Source organism: Miniopterus natalensis, chromosome 18, assembly GCF_054644295.1.
Source record: "Miniopterus natalensis isolate mMinNat1 chromosome 18, mMinNat1.hap1, whole genome shotgun sequence".
NCBI classification, from domain to species: domain Eukaryota; kingdom Metazoa; phylum Chordata; class Mammalia; order Chiroptera; family Miniopteridae; genus Miniopterus; species Miniopterus natalensis.
The window spans coordinates 10,883,839-10,902,015 of NC_142098.1; the positions used below are offsets into that span (position 1 = coordinate 10,883,839).

The following is an 18,177-nucleotide window of genomic DNA, read 5'->3' on the forward strand; positions in this document are numbered from 1 at the left end:
CCAATAGTTTTGGGAAATCCCGGGGCTGTCTTTCATCAGCCTGGCTTGGGTCTTATGCCCATCTCTGAACCAATCATTGTAGCCAGAGAACAAAACATGCTGATAACCCAGGTCCTGGGTTGCTCCACACCACATACACCGTTCGGGCAAGGTTCTCCCAAGGAACCTCACGCTGCGACTGGATCTCTTGATGTACTTCCTACTTCTTCTTTGCCGTTTTCTGAATCAATGTAGCAAATATCTATTGCTCTGTCTGCCCAGGATCTAGTCCCTCTTGATTTATATGGATATTGTTGAATGAGACAAGTTCCTGGTTACAACAAGCCCCTGGATCCAGCTGAACCTGAACTCAGAGCTACTCTTGGGCTATAAATTCCCATCCCACTGAAGTCCATCTGAATGAAGCCTTCAGTTAGTTGCAATCATAAATAACCCTCTTCCTTCTGCCAGTTTGAATGGGGTTTTTAGTTAATTGATACAAACAACTTTTATTCTACTTATATCAGTTTCATTTAAGAAAAAACCAGCATATTTTCATTCATACCAAAATTTTTCATGCGTATATATGTTATATTATTCATTTCAGATCATTATAAAACAATGTTTACCCACATGAGTGCCTTCAGGGACACTTTCCCGTTGTCCAGGTTGCGGACACAGTGTCCAGCATTTCTGGTCCCTGACCTCTAAATGTCTGTAGCGCCCGCCTATCAGTGTGGCAGCCGACGTTTGTGCAAACTGCCCAACTCCCACCAGGGGACGGGACCGCCCCGTTTGAGAAGAGCCCGTCTAGCCTGAGACTCTAAGTAAGCTGCTGTGTATTGGAGCCCAGAGTTCTGAGGAAGGGCCGTGCTGCAGATAAATACTCGGTGGAGCCCGGCCAGCAGGCTCAGTGGGAGCGCCCACCCATGAACCAGGAGGCCCCTGTTCGATTCCCGGTCAGGGCACGTGCCCGGGTTTCCAGCTCCAGCTCCAGTTGGGGGGCGTGCAGGAGGCAGCCGATCGTTGATGTTTCTCTCTCATCATCCATGTTTCTATCTCTCTATCTCCCTCCCTGCCTCTCTCTAAAATTAATTTTTTTAAAACATGTTTAAAAAACAACAACACTGCCCGGCCGGGCGTGGCTCAGCGGTTGAGCATCGACCTGGGATCCAGGAGATCAGGGTTCGATTCCCGGTCAGGGCACATGCCCGGGTTGCGGGCTAGGCAGCTGATCAATGGCTCTCTCATCATTGATGTTTCTATCTCTCTCTCACCCTCCTTTCCTCTCTCTGAAATCAATAAAGATATATTTAAAAAATAAAAAATAAAAAATAAATAAAAAACAACTTGGTGGTGGCGGAAGTGTCCTCTGCCCGTTAAGTGGTCACCAAGCCCCAATAGTAAAGGCCAAGCAGCTGTGGGGGATACGGAGGCAAAGAGGGCTGGAGGGGCGCAAAGTGCAGAGGGATCGCCCCAAATCGTCCCCGGGAAATATGGGTCAAGGCAGGAATGGAGGCCAGTGCTATGGGCAACAATAAATCACGAAGGTCACCTTAGGGCATTTCTCCTTAGCTATGGCTGATAGCAGGCCGCTGAATACTTAACAACCGGCAGACAGCATTTGTGAGCTGTTTCCACATGCCAGTCCCTATTCTAGGTTCTTCCCCTTAAGTGTTTTTTATTGATTTTAGAGAGAGAGGAAAGGAGAGGGGTAGAGATATGGAAAGGTCCATGAGGGAGGACCATCGATTGGCTGCCTCCTGCGCATCCCAGACTGGGGACAGAGCCAGCAACGGGGCAAGTGCCCTGACAGCGAATCAATCCGGGACTTTCTGGTGCGTGGGACGGTGCTCAACCAGAGCCACACCAGCCAGGCCTAAGTTCTTTTTCTGTGTTCTCTCCTGGAACCATCAGAATCGCTCACTAGCCCTGTGGTTCTGCCACCCAGTGTCCATTCACCGCTTTCCATGGTGACTCTCGCAGGAGGCCCTGCTTAGCCCCCACCTCAGCCCGGCTTTCTGTGTTCTAAGTTGCCCGCTCTTCTCGGGGCTCCATGAAAGGGGCATCACCCGGACCTGGCCGGAGTACCTTCTTCTCCAGCCCCAGGGATTGACTCATGGTCATCAGGTGACCCACTCAGACCGATGAGAGGACTCTGACCCCACAGCTGTTCTTCCACTTACAACTGTGCCTCTCGCCACAAAATGTGTGACAACCCACAGAGGGACCATCTGGGAACATTTGTCAAGAAACTTCCATGGCCATAGCTAGTTTGGCTCAGTGGTTAGAGCCTTGGCCTGAGACTGAAATGTCCCGGGTTCAATTCTGGCCAAGGGCACATACCTGGGTTGCAGATTCGATTCCCAGCCCCAGTTGGGGCTCCTGAGGGAGGCAACCAATCGATGTGCCCTCCTCACATCGATGTCTCTCTCTCTCCCCCCCTTCCACTCTCTCTGAAAAGCAATGGAAAAAATATCCCCTAGTGAGGATTAAAAAATGATAATAAAACAAAATAAAAAGAAAGAAACTTCCATGGCTGCTGCTGAGCAGCACACTGTGTTCTGCCTATTCTGCCGGGCACTCAACACTCCCCACCTAGGCCGTCCCCTTCCCACACTGTCTTCTTCAGCTTCGCTTCCCCCCAGTTCTAGTTTTGTGCTTCTGGGAGGTTAGAATAAATGCTTTTCTTCTCTATGAGCCAGTTATTTCTACCTCCTTGCCTTTACTTTGTCTGTGATGATCAACCATTCTTTTCATTAAGAATTTGTGGGGAGTCTAGTCCATGCTATTGTTTAAAAATGAGTAAAGAAGCCCTAGCCCGTTTGGGCATAGAGGGCCTGTGGACTGAAGGGTCCTGGGTTCGATTTCGGTCAAGGGCATGTACTTCGGCTGCAGGCTCAATCCCTGGCCTGCCCAGCCCAGGCTCGTGCGGGAGGCAACCAATCTGTGTGTCTCTCTCACAACGATGCTCCCCCCCTCCCTCTCTCCCTCTCTCCCTCTCTCCCTCCCTCTCTCCCTCTCTCCCTCTCTCCCTCTCTCCCTCTCTCCCTCTCTCCCTCTCTCCCTCTCTCCCTCTTTCCTTCTCTCCCTCTTTCCTTCCACTCTCTCTGAGAAGCAATGGAAAAATATCTTTGGGTGAGGATTTTTTTAAAAATCAATAAAGAAAAAGGAAGAGACATAGAAAATACCTGATTGACTGGGCCACACAGTCAACTTTGTTTGGAACGAGGCGGCCTAAAGTTGGCTTGCTTGGCGCTGGGGGGCTGGCGACTGAATACACTGCGCTCCTGGTCACAGCGTTTACAGGGACATGCAAGTTAACTAAGTTTTGTTTTGCTGAGATGGCACCCCAGGCAGAGCGGCTCCTTCTTGGGCCTAGAAATTTATTTCAATACTGTACTCCAGATGATGCAGAGATAGAGAATAGCTCCAGTTACTGCCAATGTTATACAATTTCATTTTGATGTGTTTAGTCATGAATTTCTTTTATTTCTCTAGTTTAGGATATGCTTGTTTCTTGGGACTATGGATTTATGTTTTTCATCAGTTTGAGAAAATTTTCAGTCATTATTATTTCAAAGATTGCCTTTCCTGCATTCCCTCTAATTTCTGTTTGGAAGACTTTCGTTTGATATTCAATGTATCTTAACCTCTCACACATTCATCTACTTGGCTCTCTGTGCTGTGTAATTTCTTCTGATGTATCTCAATAATTCTGTCTTCAGTTATGTCTAAATGCACTGAGTTTTTCATTTTAATTTTAAGAATTATAATTATTAGAGTTTTCATCTCCAGAAGTTTCATCTTTTGTTTTATTTTTTTCAAATAAACTTTTTTTATTCCTGACACTCTTGTTGTTTGCTTATATTTGTGATTGTGTATTTTATTTTTTTAAACATTTTACAAAGGGCTAGTTTATAGTCTGATTTTGAGAATTCCAATATCTGATACTCTTTCAGGTCTTAATTTATTGTGACAGATTGTATTTTTCAAAAATGACCACAACAAGATTTGCTCCTCTTACAATGTGACTTGACACTATCCACTGAAAGATAAAATAGGAACTATGTTCCTACTTTGATCTGAGCAGGTTTTTGACTGTGGCAGAAATGACGCTGTGTGACTTCCAAGACTAGGTCATAAAAGGCAACACAACTTCATATTTCCCTTAGGATGCTCAGTCTCAGAACTCAACCACCAGGTTGTAAAGAAGCCCAAGTATCTTATAGAGAGGAACTGAGGCCCCCAGCCTGCAGCCTTGACTGAGATTCCAGCCAACTAGCCAGCATCAGGTTGTCAGACGTGCATATAGCAACTTGAAAGTGCACCCTCCGGCCTCAAGTTGAGCTGCTCCTGCTCATAGTACATGGAGCAGAAATAAGATAGCTAGACTGAGTCCTGCACAAATTGCCAATTTGTAAGCAAAATAAAATATTGCAGTTGTTTTAAGCCACCAAGATTATGGATAGTTTATTTTGCAACAGTAAATAACTGGAACAATAGCCTTTTTAATTTAATTTAATTTTTGTTTTTGAGAGAGAGAGTGGAAGGGAAGGAGGGTGGGGGAGAAACATCAGTGTGAGAGATACACGTCGATTGGTTGCCTCTGCTTGGTAGCTTCCTGCACCAGGACCAGGGATTGAACCTGCAACCCAGGTACGCGCCCTTGACCGGGAATGGAACCGGTGACCGTTCAGTGAGAGGGCCCATGCTCTAAACACTGAGCAACACCAGCCAGGGCAGGAGTTCTTATCTTGATTGCAGTGGTGTGTGTGTGTGTACATAAAATCTATACATGTTAAAATTATAAAAAATATTTTTATTGTATAATAATTTTAATAATAAAATTAAAATCTCCCTAGGTGATCTCAATGTGCATCCAAGGTTGAAACATTGATGGGACTTGTAAACCATTTAAAGTTCTTTCTTTTTTCTCAGAAAAATGGGGGCAAGGGTGAGGTGTCCTTGAGATGGGAACCATGCAGGAGGATTCATACATTGAGATTGGTCCAGGGAGTCAAATGCTCATTCGCCTGGAGGTGTCAGAGGGGTGAGACATCACTCTTAGTCTGTTTCATACATTCATTCAACAAATAGTTATAACACCTAATGTGTGCTGCTTGTCCCTGGGGACTGCGGCCTATTAGGAAACCAAACCTGCAGGGAATGGGGAAGGGGTAGTTCAGAGGTTGCAAGGGGAAACCTTGGATGGGCTCAGAAGCAGATGACTCTGAGCCCCGCACTTGACCATAATCTCTGTGCTTGATTCCCTGAACTTGGGGTTCTCATGGGAAAGTTTTGGGGGGTCAGGGTGAGGGGACAGTGTCACTCAGATGCTGCATCTGATCAAAGTCTCCATGTCTGTCACCCTTGGGACTTAGGGTTACCATCACTGATCCACATGGCCTCCTGCGTATCTTTCCCCTCTCCCAGCCCCACTCAGGTTCAGCTTCATCCTTGCACCCTTGTCCCTGCCTCAGCCTCAGCCTCAGCCTCCTCTTTGGCTTCTAGCCTCAGTCTCCTTCTCTGATCTCCTCTCCACTCAGCAGCCAGGGGATCTTCGGAAAGCTTAAATCTGAGAGTCTCTCTTCCCTACCCAAAATCTTCCATGGCTCTCCAGTACACTCGAAGTAAAATCAGCCCTTCATCCCCCAAATGCTCAAGAGATATAACAACCAAATGCAAAGCATGAACCTGGATTGACTCTGTTTTTTTTAAAAAACAACTATAAAAGCCATTTCAGAGACAATTGGGGAAATCTGAACATGAATGAAATATCAGATACTAAGATATTATTGACACTTCTTACATGTGAGAATGGTGGTGTGGAGGGAAATGTTGTTAAGGCATGTGTGCTTATATGTCTGTCATAAGGCCTTTAACTTACTTTCAAATGTTTGGGGGAAACACTGATATTAAAAGACAGTGAAAGCCCGGCCAGGCGTGGCTCAGCGGTTGAGCGTCGACCTAGGATCCAGGCGATTGGGGTTCGATTCCCGGTCAGGGCACATGTGCTGGTTGCGGGCTCGATCCCCAGTCAGGGCTGTGCAGGAGGCAGCTGATCAATGTTTTTCTCTCTTTCCCTCTCCCTCTCTCTCTCACAATCAATAAACTATTTTTAAAAAAAAGAAATCACCAATATCAAGAATAAAAAAGTTATCATTATAAATGCTATAGTCATTAAAAGGACATAAAAAGAATATCATGAATTGTGCCAACAGATTTGACAATTTGATTAAATGACAAGTCTTTGGGAAACAAAAAAAAGTATGAAAGCTGATACAAAATGAAATAGAAAATATAAGGAGCTCCATATTTATTAAAGAAATTGAATTCATGATTAAATACCTCCCCACAAAGAAAACTGCAGGTCCAAATGGCTTTACTGGTGAATTTTATCAAAGATTAAATACTGTAGAATCTTTCAAATTTGAGACAGAAATAAGAGGCATATAAGTTCTAAGATGGGAATTATCTTTCAAAAAGCATTGTTAAGTAAAAAAAAAATTAATGTGCAAAATTATAAGTAATATTTTCTTATGTATATAATAAATAAATGATATGTATAGGTTCATTTTTATGCACAGACTATCTTTGTAAGAATACCCCATTACCTTAAAGGGAGGAAATTGAGAGACTGACATTCAGGAGTGGGAGAAAGACTCATTTGTCACTTTGCCTCCTTTTGTGTTCCTTTATTTTTAAAATAAGAGCTGTGCATGTAATTTTTTAAAAGTTTAAAGACTTTAGCTCAGGTTTTGCTGGATTTATCATCTGAGTCCAGTCACTCAGTTTTGTGAATTGGGTACTAAAGAAAAAACTGTAGAAAGGGGTGGCTAAACTCTTCAGGCCTGGGGTCTAGGAGACAAGGTCATTCAAACCACACTTGGCCACCAGCTCGCTGTGTGACTTCAGGCAGATATCTCTACCTCTCTGAGCCTCTGCTTATAACATCTGTGGTTGGGGGAGGGGGGTTGCTCAGTAAAGGATTAATTTTGCCCAGCTCCTGGGAGGTAACCTCTAAGCCCCTGGAATACCCTGCTCCATGAGTGTCCTGGTTGACCTGGGGGCCTTGCTCTGTGCAGTATCAGCGTGTCCTCTGGAGGGGCTGGAGGCTAAGTTCAGTCATGTGGGAGATCAGCCAAGCCTATGTGACTGACTTCAGTAAAATGCCTGGACACCGAGGCTCATGTGAGCATCCCTGGCTGCAGTGCTCTATGTATGTTGTCACTGTCGCTGAGAGAACCGGGTACTAGTCACTTGATTCTACAGGGAAAGGACAGCTAGACTCTCGTGCCTGGCGTCTCCTGGACCATATGCTCCTCCTTCCTTTTGATACGTTCAATCTGTATCCGTTCAGTGTAATTCACCATAACTGTGAGTAAAAAGCTTTTCTGAGTTCTGTGAGTCCCTCTAGTGAATCATTGAACCTGAGGTGGATTTTGGATCCCCAGACACAGGGATGATTAATGGTATATCCCTCCCAGGGGCACAGGAACCAGTGGGGTTGTGCGTGCCCAGCACGCACTGATCGCAGGCAGCCCTCACTGAGCTCATACTGTGGGCCAGTTTGCGTGAGCCCATGAACTCGAATCTTCCTGACAACTCCGTGAGACCAATAGGTGCTTTTTTTATTCCTACCCTCACCCATGATTAATTTTTTACTTTTTATTGTGAAGTGTATTTTACACTCAGGAGTATAAAATATAGATGTATGGCTTTAACGAATACTTATGCGAGCAACCGTGAATCACCATCACCCTAAGAATAAAGAACATAGCCCGGCATGCGGGGCTCAGGGGCTGAGCATTGACCTAGGATCCAGGAGATCGGGGTTCGATTCCCGGTCAGGCCGGGTTGGGGCTCGATCCCCAGCAGGGAGCGTGCAGGAGGCAGCCGGTCAATGACTCTCATCATTGATGTTTCTATCTCTCTCTTCCTCTCTCTGAAGTCAATGAAAAAAATAAAGGACATAGAAGCCCCCATAAACCCCTACCCAGTGACAGCTCCTCCCACCACCCAAGGTAATCATTTTCTTGCTTTGTCTTCTCTTTATAGCTGGACCACCCATGTATGTGTCCCTAACACTTCATTGCTTCATTTTATTTTCCCTGCTTTCAAGTTTATCGAATGGAACAACAAAGCACGTCCTCTTTGGTGTCTGGCTTCTTTCACTTAACATACGTGTGTGAGATTTACACATGTGGCTGTGTGTGTCACGAGTCTGTTCTTTTCACTGCTGTATAGTATTCCGTTGTATGGATATACCACCATGTATTGATCACTCTGTAGTTGATAGAAGTTGGGTGATTCCCATTCGGAGCTATTGCACACAGTGCTGCTATGAACTTTCCTTCCTGCGCGTATTTCCTGATGCCCATGTTCAAGTTCTCTAGGAACTTGAAACAGCTGGGTTACAGGTTGTATGCTCTTTCAAATTTATTCAATAACGCTGCACTCTTTTTCATTTTAAGATAAAGCGATTGCAACAAGAGATGTCAAGTAACTTGCCCAAGATCTCAAAGCCAAACTGCCTTGAGCCCAGAGATCTTTGCTCCCAGAGCCGAGCTCTCACTCAGGACCCACTGGCATATAGACACCGAATAATTGTGAGCTATTATGCTGAGGGGTTTGAGGGTTGCTATTCGAGGTTTTCCTTTTCCGTCCATGTTATTTTGAACTCTGTCCCCATCAGTTAATAATTAACTGCCCCCCAAGGAGCCTGTGATCCTGAAGATTTGCCTTTCCCTGCCTACTGTCTGGTTAATCAGTCACTGTCCCCAGCTGGTAGCACAGCTGCCTCCAAAGCCCCTTTACCTGGTTGGAAGTGGTGAGGGATTCATGATGTTCCGGACCTGTCCAGTCCTCTACTCCCAGGCTGGCTCCCCAACCCAAGGCTGGCAGCCCCTGAGCTTTGATGGTGGGGCCTTCCACCTCAAGGGCACAGGGGAACTGACGCGGGCATTGCTGGTGCTACGGCTGTGTGCCTGGCCCCCTCTGGTCACCCATGGCCTGGCGGTGAGCAGTGACCTTGGGCACGGGCCTAAGGGCTCCCCAGGGTCTGGCTTTGAGCCCTGGCTCCCTGTCACCCCAGCTCCAGGCCTGGTCTCAGCGACTCCTGGGTTCCCGGTTCTCAGGCGCACTTCTCCGAGCATCCATCTATGGACAGTTTGTGGCTGGTGAGACGGCAGAGGAGGTGAGGGGCTGCGTCCAGCAACTCCAGACCCTAAGCCTCCGGCCCCTGCTGGCAGTGCCCACAGAGGAGGAGCCAGACTCAGCTGTCAAGACTGGGTGAGTGAGCACAGCCACTTCATGGGCAATCACAGTCCACAAGTGCCTAGTCCCTGGCTTGTCATGGGAGTTAGATTAAAAATAAAATTTTAAAAAAGACTGGTTGAGTAGGGGGCCAGGGCCCAGGGAGGCTGGGAGGACGGTGGAAAGGGGTCCGCAGGCTTCGGGACCTGATGCCTGCTGGTTGGGCAGCGAGGCCTGGTATGAGGGGAACCTCAGAGCTATGCTGCGGTGTGTGGACCTGTCACGGAGCCTCCTGGAGACCACTGGCCCAACTGGGAATGTCCTCATGCAGCTGAAGGTGACGGCGCTGACCAGCACTCGGCTCTGTGTAAGGGACTGGCAGGATGTGGGGGGAAGGCGTGGCTGCCCACCGTGTCCCCCTCACCACCCCACCCACATCCCATTCCAGAAGGAGCTAACTTCATGGGTCAGAAGGCCAGAGGCTTCCGTGGAGCTGAGCCCTGAGAGGCTGGCAGAAGCCATGGACTCTGGAAAGGTAAGGACCTCAGGCTGCTGGAAAAATAAATGGCTGCTGGGGAATGTCAGGAGCAGAGTCCCCTGGACTTGGAGGCAGCAGACACCTGCAAGTGGGATGTTCCAACTATTTAACTACCACTACTTTCCAGGTTCAGCACAATTACGATAAATGTGGCTGTAGCCCTGGGGCATGGTTGGAATGGATGGAATAGGGCTCACCTGGGGGCCTAGGAGAGGGGTCTAGGGGAGCTCCTCTGAGCTCTGAGGAGTGATCGAGACAACAGCTTTCTATCAACCAGAAGAAAGTATATCAATATTTTATCAATCGATTCAGTTATGCTAGTGTGTGCTAGCGTGTGAAGTTGTGATTAGACTAATGGGGTTTGATTTAATCATCTGTCCATCCATCCATCCATCCATCCATCCATCCATCCATCCATCCATCCATCCATTCCTTCCTTCATTCCTTTTTATTTTCACATCCTATTTCTGCCTTGCTTACCATTGGCACCCATTCTATCCTGTATAATGTATATCTTTATTATTGTGATATTTTTTTGCCAAGTATGTACTGTTTGGGGGCATATTTTCCCAACATTTCATTATAAAAATTTTCAAACATCGAAAAGTTGAAATAATTTTACAGTGGACACCAATATACCTGCCATTGTTAACATCGAACTATACCTGCTTTAAATCATCTGTCCCTGGCCCGGCCGGTGTGGTTCAGCAGTTGAGCATCGACCTATGATCCAGGAGATCGAGGTTTGATTCCCACTCAGGGCACGTGCCTGGGTTGCGGGCTCGATCCCCAGCTGTGTGATTCATCTCTCCTGGGATGGACACCCTGGTGGCCTCTAAGTCTCTACCACCCTAACCAGTGCTGCAAGGGGCATGTTGATGTTTCCCTTTTGAAACCCTATAACAAGATTGAGTTAGAGGCAGTTACAATTTCCAAGTTACAATTGTATTAATTCCCTAAATGCTTCCAGGTGCTGTGCTAGGGGTGGAGGAGCCGTGACCAAGACAAACAAACTGCCTGCCTTCGAGGCACTCACTTGCTAGGGGGCGGGGAAGGGGGGGTAAGAAACAATAATGAAGACCAATGCCAATATGTAACAACTGAAGGGGGAAATAAGGCTGAGGAAGGGGAAAGGAAAGCCCCAGAGAGGGAGTTGCAAATTTAAACCAGAGAAAAGCTCGTTGAGAAGGGGATATTGGAAGAGATCTGGAGGAGAGGTAAGCGGGCCTCTGCAGGAAGTGTTCCAGGCAGAAGGAACAGCCAGAGCAAAGGCTCAGAGGTGGGAAGGTACCTGGCATGTTCAATAGCAGGGAGGCCAGTGTGCTTGGAGGGCAGAGAGCAAGGCAGAGAGTGGGAGGGGCCAGCCCAGAGGAGCCTAGTGGGCTGCAGTGAGGCCTTGGTATCTGAGGAGGAAACTGAGGTCCTAAGAGACTAATAGGAGGAAACACTATGATGTTTATTGTGAGCTCGCCACTGCTTGGTGAATCCCAGGTCACTTCTCTCTCCGAGCTTCGGTTTCCTCACTGAAAATGGGGCTTGGAATAACGCCTGTCTACTGGGATCATTGTGGAAAGTAAATGAACAAGATAGCATGTGCAGTCACCTACGATCATAATGAAGTAACACCTGTCGAGTAGGATCATTGTACTGGGTGCTTGTTATGTGCTGGCACTGTCCTGCTCTTGTTATGTCCAGGCACATCCCACTTAATAAACCATTTTTATCCACATAACTCCATGAGGAAGCTACTACTATCATCTCCATTTTACAGAGGAGAAAATTGAGGCCCAGAGAGGTTATATGACTTGCTCAAGGCCACACAGTAAGTGGTAAAACCAGGATTCAGACTCAGATTCTGGGCTCTTAACCATTATATTACACTTCAGTAAATTGTATATATGTGATAAAGCAACTTTTCAGATTTCTAAACATTTCTAAACATGTTTCCCTTCCTGGTGGCGGGGGAGAGGAGACAGGCCCTGGAAGAGTGTCCTGAGCTGCTCTCGCCTTCCCTGCTGCCTTCCCCCAGGACTTCCAGGTCTCTGGCCTCAGCACCGAGCAAAACCAGCATCTCCAGGCCTCTCTGAGCCGCTTGCAGCGGGTGGTACAGGTAATGCCTTGCGCCGTGGCCTGGCTGCGCTGCACCTGCTGGGCACCCCTGGGCTCTGACCGTAGCCTCTCTCACCCTCAGCATGCCCGGGCCCAACGCGTGAGGCTCCTGGTGGATGCTGAGTACACCTCGCTGAATCCTGCTCTCTCTCTGCTGGTGGCTTCCCTGGCCTTGCTCTGGAACAGCTCCAGGGAGGGCGGGCCCTGGGTGTGGAACACCTACCAGGCCTATCTGAAGGTGTGTGGTGGGTTCCGGGGAGTTGGCTGGGGTTCCAGCACCCTGACCTGAAGCTGCGCGTGTGCCCTGGCAGGACACCCATGAGCGGCTGAGGCGGGATGCCGAGGCTGCGGATAGGGCCGGCCTGGCCTTCGGAGTGAAGCTGGTACGAGGGGCCTATCTGGACAAGGAGAGGGAGAGGGCTCGGCTTCAAGGGACTGAAGATCCCACTCAGCCCGACTATGAGGCTACCAGTCGGAGGTAGGAATGGGCCAGGCCCTCCTCTGAGACAAATAATAATAACATCTACCGTTAGCGCTCACTGCCCATGATGCTGAGCATCCTGTATGTGTCTACACATCACTCCCTCTTCCTAGGACACCGCCACTTCCCACCTCTGTCCCCTCTTCCCAGTCAGTTCCCCACAAGCAGCCAGTGGGGAACCCAAGTCAAATCATGTCCCTTCTCAGTTTAAAATCCTTCCATGGAGCCCACTGCATCCTCAGAAAACCCCAAATTCTTACAGCAGCCCGCAAGGCCCCATAGGACCTGGTCACTGTCACCTCTCTAACTTTTCTTTCCACTCTTCCCTCACTCACTGCACTCCTTGATGCTCCCAAGCCTTTGCACTCCCTGTCCCACTGCCTAGAATGTTCTCCCTCCGGACAGCCGCATGGCTCAGTCCCTCACCTCCTTCAGTCTTTGTGTGTGGGCACCCTCTCAGGGGACCTTCCCTGACCTACCAATCAAAAGCTAGAACACCTCCTCACCCACCTCTTCCGCGGTATTTTTTTCTCTTTAGCACTTACCAGTAGTTGAGTATAGTTTCATATTAAGTTGCTCACTCTCTGTCTCCCCCACTGGTGTGTGGGCCCAGGAGGGCAGGGGTTTCTGATTTGTTCGGTGCTGAACCTTCAGCGCTTAAAATTGTGCCTGTTGTATGGCCGTGCTCACTCAGTACAGATCTGCTGAATGAATCAACAAACAGCTCCGAGCAGTAGGTACAATGAGGATCATCCCCATTACACACAGGGTGAAACTGAGGCACTGAGAAGTGGAATCACTTATCCAAGGTCACATACCTAGTAAGTGGGAGGGCCAAGATTTGAGCCCAGGCAGACTCACTGTAGAACCTGCACTCTTACCCACCGCAAATCACCCCGTGCTGGGGCAAGAAGTGAGTGAGCTCCTTGGAGCCCCACCCCATCCATGGCTCTGGGAGGAAGGAATTTGTTTCTTTAACACATACTTGCCAACCACCTGATTTAGATCAGGCTGGGTTTTAGACCCTGGTTGCAGTAGCAACCAAGGTGGCCCTAGGTCCTTTCCTCAAGGAGCTTTCAAAGTCTGACTCCATTTCACAGTGGTTCAAGGAGAGGTTTGTACAGCTGCAATGACTTACCCAAGATATCAGGGCAAGTGGTCAAGCCGTGGCTGGAACCTAGGGTTACATCCAAGGCCATGGAGTGTTTCTAGGCAAGTACCATATAATTCACATACCATAAAATTCACCATTTAAAAGTGTACAATTAACTCAGTAGATTTTTTTTTTTTAATTTTAAATATGTCTTTATTGATTCAGAGAGAGGGAGAGAGAGAAACATCAATGAGAAGAGAGTCATTTATCGGCTGCCCCCTGCACGCCCCCTACTGGGGATCGAGCCCACAACAAGGGCATGTGCCCTGACCAGGAATCCAACCACAATCTCCTAGGTCATAGGTCGATGTTCAACCGCTGAGCCACACCAGCCGGGCCATGTACACATTTTTGTGTAAAAATACATTTTCAATTCTCCTGAAAGTTCAATTATCTGGGAGTGGGATTGCAGGGTCACCTGGTAACTTCGTGTTTAAACTTCTGAAGACCTGCCAGATGGTGTTTCAGAGACCTGCACCATTTTTCATTCTTACCAGCACTGTTCCAATTTCTGCACCTCCTCTCTGGCATGGTATTGCTTATATTTTAATATAGATTTTGAAAAATTAATAAACTCACATGGTTCAAAAATCAAAATGATATGAAAATGATTACACTGATATGAAAATGAATACACTGACATATCTCATTTTGACCCAAATCTCCATCTAATCATGAGTCTCCTTGGCCCCGCAGGTAACCCCTTTTGTTAGTTTCTTCCATGTGTTTCCTAAGTTCCTTTACGCACAGAGAGGCCAACACAAAGGCTTTGTATTTGCAAAAGGCATCGTGTCTACATACTGCTCCTTGCTTTTCCACTCAACTGCGTATCTCAAAGGTAAAACAGTCTGGTAATAACGAGCCCAGGCCTTGGAGCATCAGACAGCCGGGGTTCAAATCCCAGCTAGGCCACTTCTAGCTCTGTGGCCTGGGGTCAAGAGGCTTAACCTCTTTCAGCTTCAATCTCTCCCTCTGTAAAATGGGGTAATCAGAACGTCCACCTCACAGGTTGACTTGAGAGTGAGATGAGTGAATATGCGTGTCAGGTGGGGTAAAGGAGACTTAGCGAAGGGACTAAATGATTAGAGTGCGGGCAAGGTCCGAAGAACCCACAGGGGATGTGGGTTCCCAGGAACCCACAAAAGTGGGAAGCTGTTATGACCCTTGTGCTATAGGTGAGGAGGGAGGGCCACACTGAAGAAGGTGTGGCCACACATAGGACAGTCAGGGTGGACCAGGGAGGGGACTAAGGGACAAAACACCTGAGCTACCTTTCCTTCTGATCTCTCACCTCCTGATCTCCTGCCCATGACTCCATGGGTGACACAGGACATAAAAGCAAAGCTCAGGTCTGGAGGGCAATGGAAAATAACCCGCATAGCCTGTGAAGGCCGTAGGCTGGCACCTGGCCTATGGCGGCTGAGGAAACGTTTGCCAGGCTTTTTACCTTTCTGTGTCTGTACCCAGAGCGTCCGTGTTCTTTTTACAGCTGCATGGCCCTCCACTGTCCTCCATGTGCCATCGGTCATCTAGCCAGTCCCCTACTTACAGACGTGTGGGTTGTGGCTAATCTTGTTCTGTAGACGATGCTGCAGTGAATGACCCTGAGAAAGTGTCATCTGCGCGTGGTGTGGCCCTTTGTCGTGAGACTGCCACTGTGCAAAGGCTCCCCGTACATCTTCATCTCACTCACCCTCTCAGTGTCACTGTTCGGTGAACTCGCATTGTTACAAGGCGGGAAAGAGGCTCAGAGAAGGGATGCTCCTTGCAGTGGGTCCGGGTAGAAGTGGGATATTTTATGACCAGAATCCTTGCCCTTAGGCACCCCAAGTCCCAAGGACAGAAATGCCCAGTCCCTGAGGCCTGACCCTTGCTCACCAGGTACCATAGCTGAACGGATCAACTGTCTTCAGTTACAGACGCTGTCTGGAGCTGATGCTGACCCATGTGTCCCACCGTGGCCCCATGTGCCACCTCATGGTGGCTTCCCACAATGAGGAATCTGTTCACCAGGCAACCAAACGGTATGAGGTGGGGACCTCCCTTCCTCTCCCTCACTCACATGCCAGGGATGGGTAGAGGGTGGTAGACATGGAACAAGGGGAGGAGCAGTTTGGAGAAAGGAGGTTCAGAGGAATTCTGGGAAGGGTATTAAAAACATTTAACCCCTGCTATATGTGTAGGTCTGTAGGCCCCAGCTGAATGAGGCATCACCCCTTATTTGTTGGGGCATGGGGAAGTCTGAGGGTGTCAGGAAAGGAGTTGGGACTCACTGGGGAGCTTTCAGGGACCTCAGAGCTGTGGTATTTATCATTAAGTTGAGAAGTATTTCGATATTTAAATAACTGGAATAACCCAATGGGTACCTAATGGCTGACTTTCAGCCCTGGATCCCGCCATTGTCTGGATTGGTGATGTGGCCTTTTCTGCAGCATGTGGGAGCTGGGCATTCCTCCGGACGGGCCTGTCTGTTTTGGACAACTTCTGGGAATGTGTGACCACGTCTCCCTGGCATTGGGTATGGCCCAATCCCCCGCCGCCACCACCATGCCCATCCAGCCCTGGGCCTCCTTCCTTCTCCGCCAGGTCCCCTCTCACATTTTCAACCAATGCCCGGCCATGCTCCTGTCTAGAACCTGCAGGCGGCCCAGTCTCCAGACCCTTCTAGAGAGACCTGTTGCTCCAGTGTCTAAAGGCCTTGCAGGCCCTGGTCTCTGCGCCTGCTGTCTGCTGTTTTGCTGTCCTATTTCCTATGTGCTTCGTTACCTTTCCCGCATTGCTCCCCAGGGACTGAGTCCAGAAAGTTTATGTTTTCCTCTGCCATTGTACCCTAAATTCATAGCTTTAGGTATCTTGAGACATCCCAGGTATGCAAATTTAGACTGCAAATATGTAAGGGACTTACTCACGGCCACAGCCTCTCAGGGATGGATTTTTCTGATGATTTACCTGCTCTGCTATGATCAAGGCCACTCCCTGGGAGTGGGGGACTCCTACTCTGAGGGTGTACACTTTTGCGTTCCAACTTAATGTGGGGGCGTTCTTCTTTACACCTCCACCCCACTCAGACTCTGGGCCTCATTTTCTGTAGCCCCTGGGCTCTGTGAAGTCATCAACTAGCAGCTCAATTTTGCCTTCAGGGCAGAGGAGCTTCTTGTGCATCCCTCCCTCTCTGGTTCTCACTGTCTCTTAATTCTTGGATTAGTAAATTCTTTATTCTCTTGGCAGTATTTTAATAACTTGAAGATTTTTTAGATGTAGACTCCAGAATTTTCAGTTTTCCAGCCGGAAATTTTGTCTAACCCTCTAGTCTGCCATGTTCTCAGAACTGGAAATCCCTTTTCCCGATGGGGCCTAGGGGAACCTCTCTCCGCGCATGAGCCCACATCCTGCCAACACTCTCCCTACAGGGCAGGCCGGCTATGCTGTGTATAAGTCAATCCCCTACGGCTCCCTGGAGGAAGTGATCCCCTACCTGATCCGGAGGGCCCAGGAGAACCGGAGTGTGCTGCGGGGTTCCCGCAGGGAATGGGAGCTGCTCAGTCAAGAACTTCGGAGGAGGCTACTGGGGCGGAGCCTGAGGGGACCCTATTAGCATCCCCAGGGGTTATGTGGTCAATAAAGGTCCTGAGCTATCGCCTAAGCCGCTGCCTTGCTCTGAAGCTGCCTCTTTGGAGAAGGGCTAATCTGAACCTCAGCCAGCCCAGCTAGGGTGCTCTGCAGCTTGGGAGGCCTTTAGGTAATCCTGGAGCAGAGCAAGGGCATTGATCAGAGACTAATGAAACTTCCCCTACCCTGAGCAGTCTATCCTGCGATGCGCCTGGAACTTCCTTCACTGCAGTGGATGCCCGGATGAAGAGCAGACACTGGGGCACTAAAGTCAAGAGGCTGGGCTAAGGCCACAAGTGCAGGAAGAGACGGGGGAAGGGGCAAACCACTTTCTCACTTGATGCCATTTTCTGAGGCGCCTTCTGAGCTAGACTGTGAGGTGAACAAAGCTGGGGACACAACAGAGCCAAAGACAACCCCAGGCCTGGCCTCACAGGGCTCTTAGTCCAGTAGGGGTAGACAGACTCATCTTCAGATGGCGACAGCCCAGAGTGGTCAGGCTGTGATGGGGAAGCCCACGCAGGACATCAGGGTGATGCTGAGGGAAGCTGTAAAAAGCCAGCAGAGACACCCGATAATAAAGAGAGCTTCCCAGAGTACGCATAAGAATAGCCAGGTGAACATTGAGAAGAGCATTCAGAGGCAAGGGCGTGTGCACACGGAGCTGTGAAACAGACGGGGCAGTGGAGACGCGGACGGAGGGTGGGCAGGGCCAGATGATGCAGTTTTAGACGCCAGGCTGCAGGGCTTAGACCTGGCCCCAAGGGCACTGGGGAGTCAGAAGCTTTTCAAATGGGAGGGACAGTCAGGCTTGGCTTTAAAAAAATCCCCTTGGCTGTCATGTGCTGGGTGGACCAGGGTGGGGAGATAAGCTGGGAGCCCAGGGGAACCTGGAATAGGGAATCCCCCCCAGGACTGGGCCAGGGGAAAGAGGGAGGGACATGGGACTGCTAGGCTGGATGGGAAGGAGATGCTCAGGGCAAGGCCTAGGGTTCCAGCTTGAAGAGGGAACAGTGGGGTCAATCCTGAGATAGGGATCCAGGAGGAAAT

General features: G+C 48.8%; 1 protein-coding gene across 3 annotated transcripts; it reads left to right on the plus strand.

Moving 5' to 3' along the window:
- The first annotated feature begins 8,823 nt into the window (after positions 1-8,823).
- Positions 8,824-17,113, plus strand: PRODH2 (proline dehydrogenase 2). Of its 3 annotated transcripts, XM_016220945.2 has the most exons (10): positions 8,824-9,000; positions 9,077-9,273; positions 9,466-9,604; positions 9,686-9,772; positions 11,805-11,885; positions 11,967-12,122; positions 12,196-12,362; positions 15,432-15,542; positions 15,951-16,036; positions 16,929-17,113. In XM_016220945.2, the coding sequence occupies exons 1-10, from the start codon at positions 8,824-8,826 to the stop codon at positions 17,111-17,113; spliced, it is 1,386 nt and encodes a 461-aa protein (XP_016076431.2). The 3 variants fall into 3 exon arrangements, with proteins under 3 accessions (XP_016076431.2, XP_087683637.1, XP_087683638.1); XM_087827511.1 differs by lacking the exon at positions 15,951-16,036 and having other exon boundaries at positions 8,827-9,000; positions 16,929-16,953; XM_087827512.1 differs by lacking the exons at positions 11,967-12,122; positions 15,951-16,036 and having other exon boundaries at positions 8,827-9,000; positions 16,929-16,953.
- Positions 17,114-18,177: the final 1,064 nt, after the last annotated feature.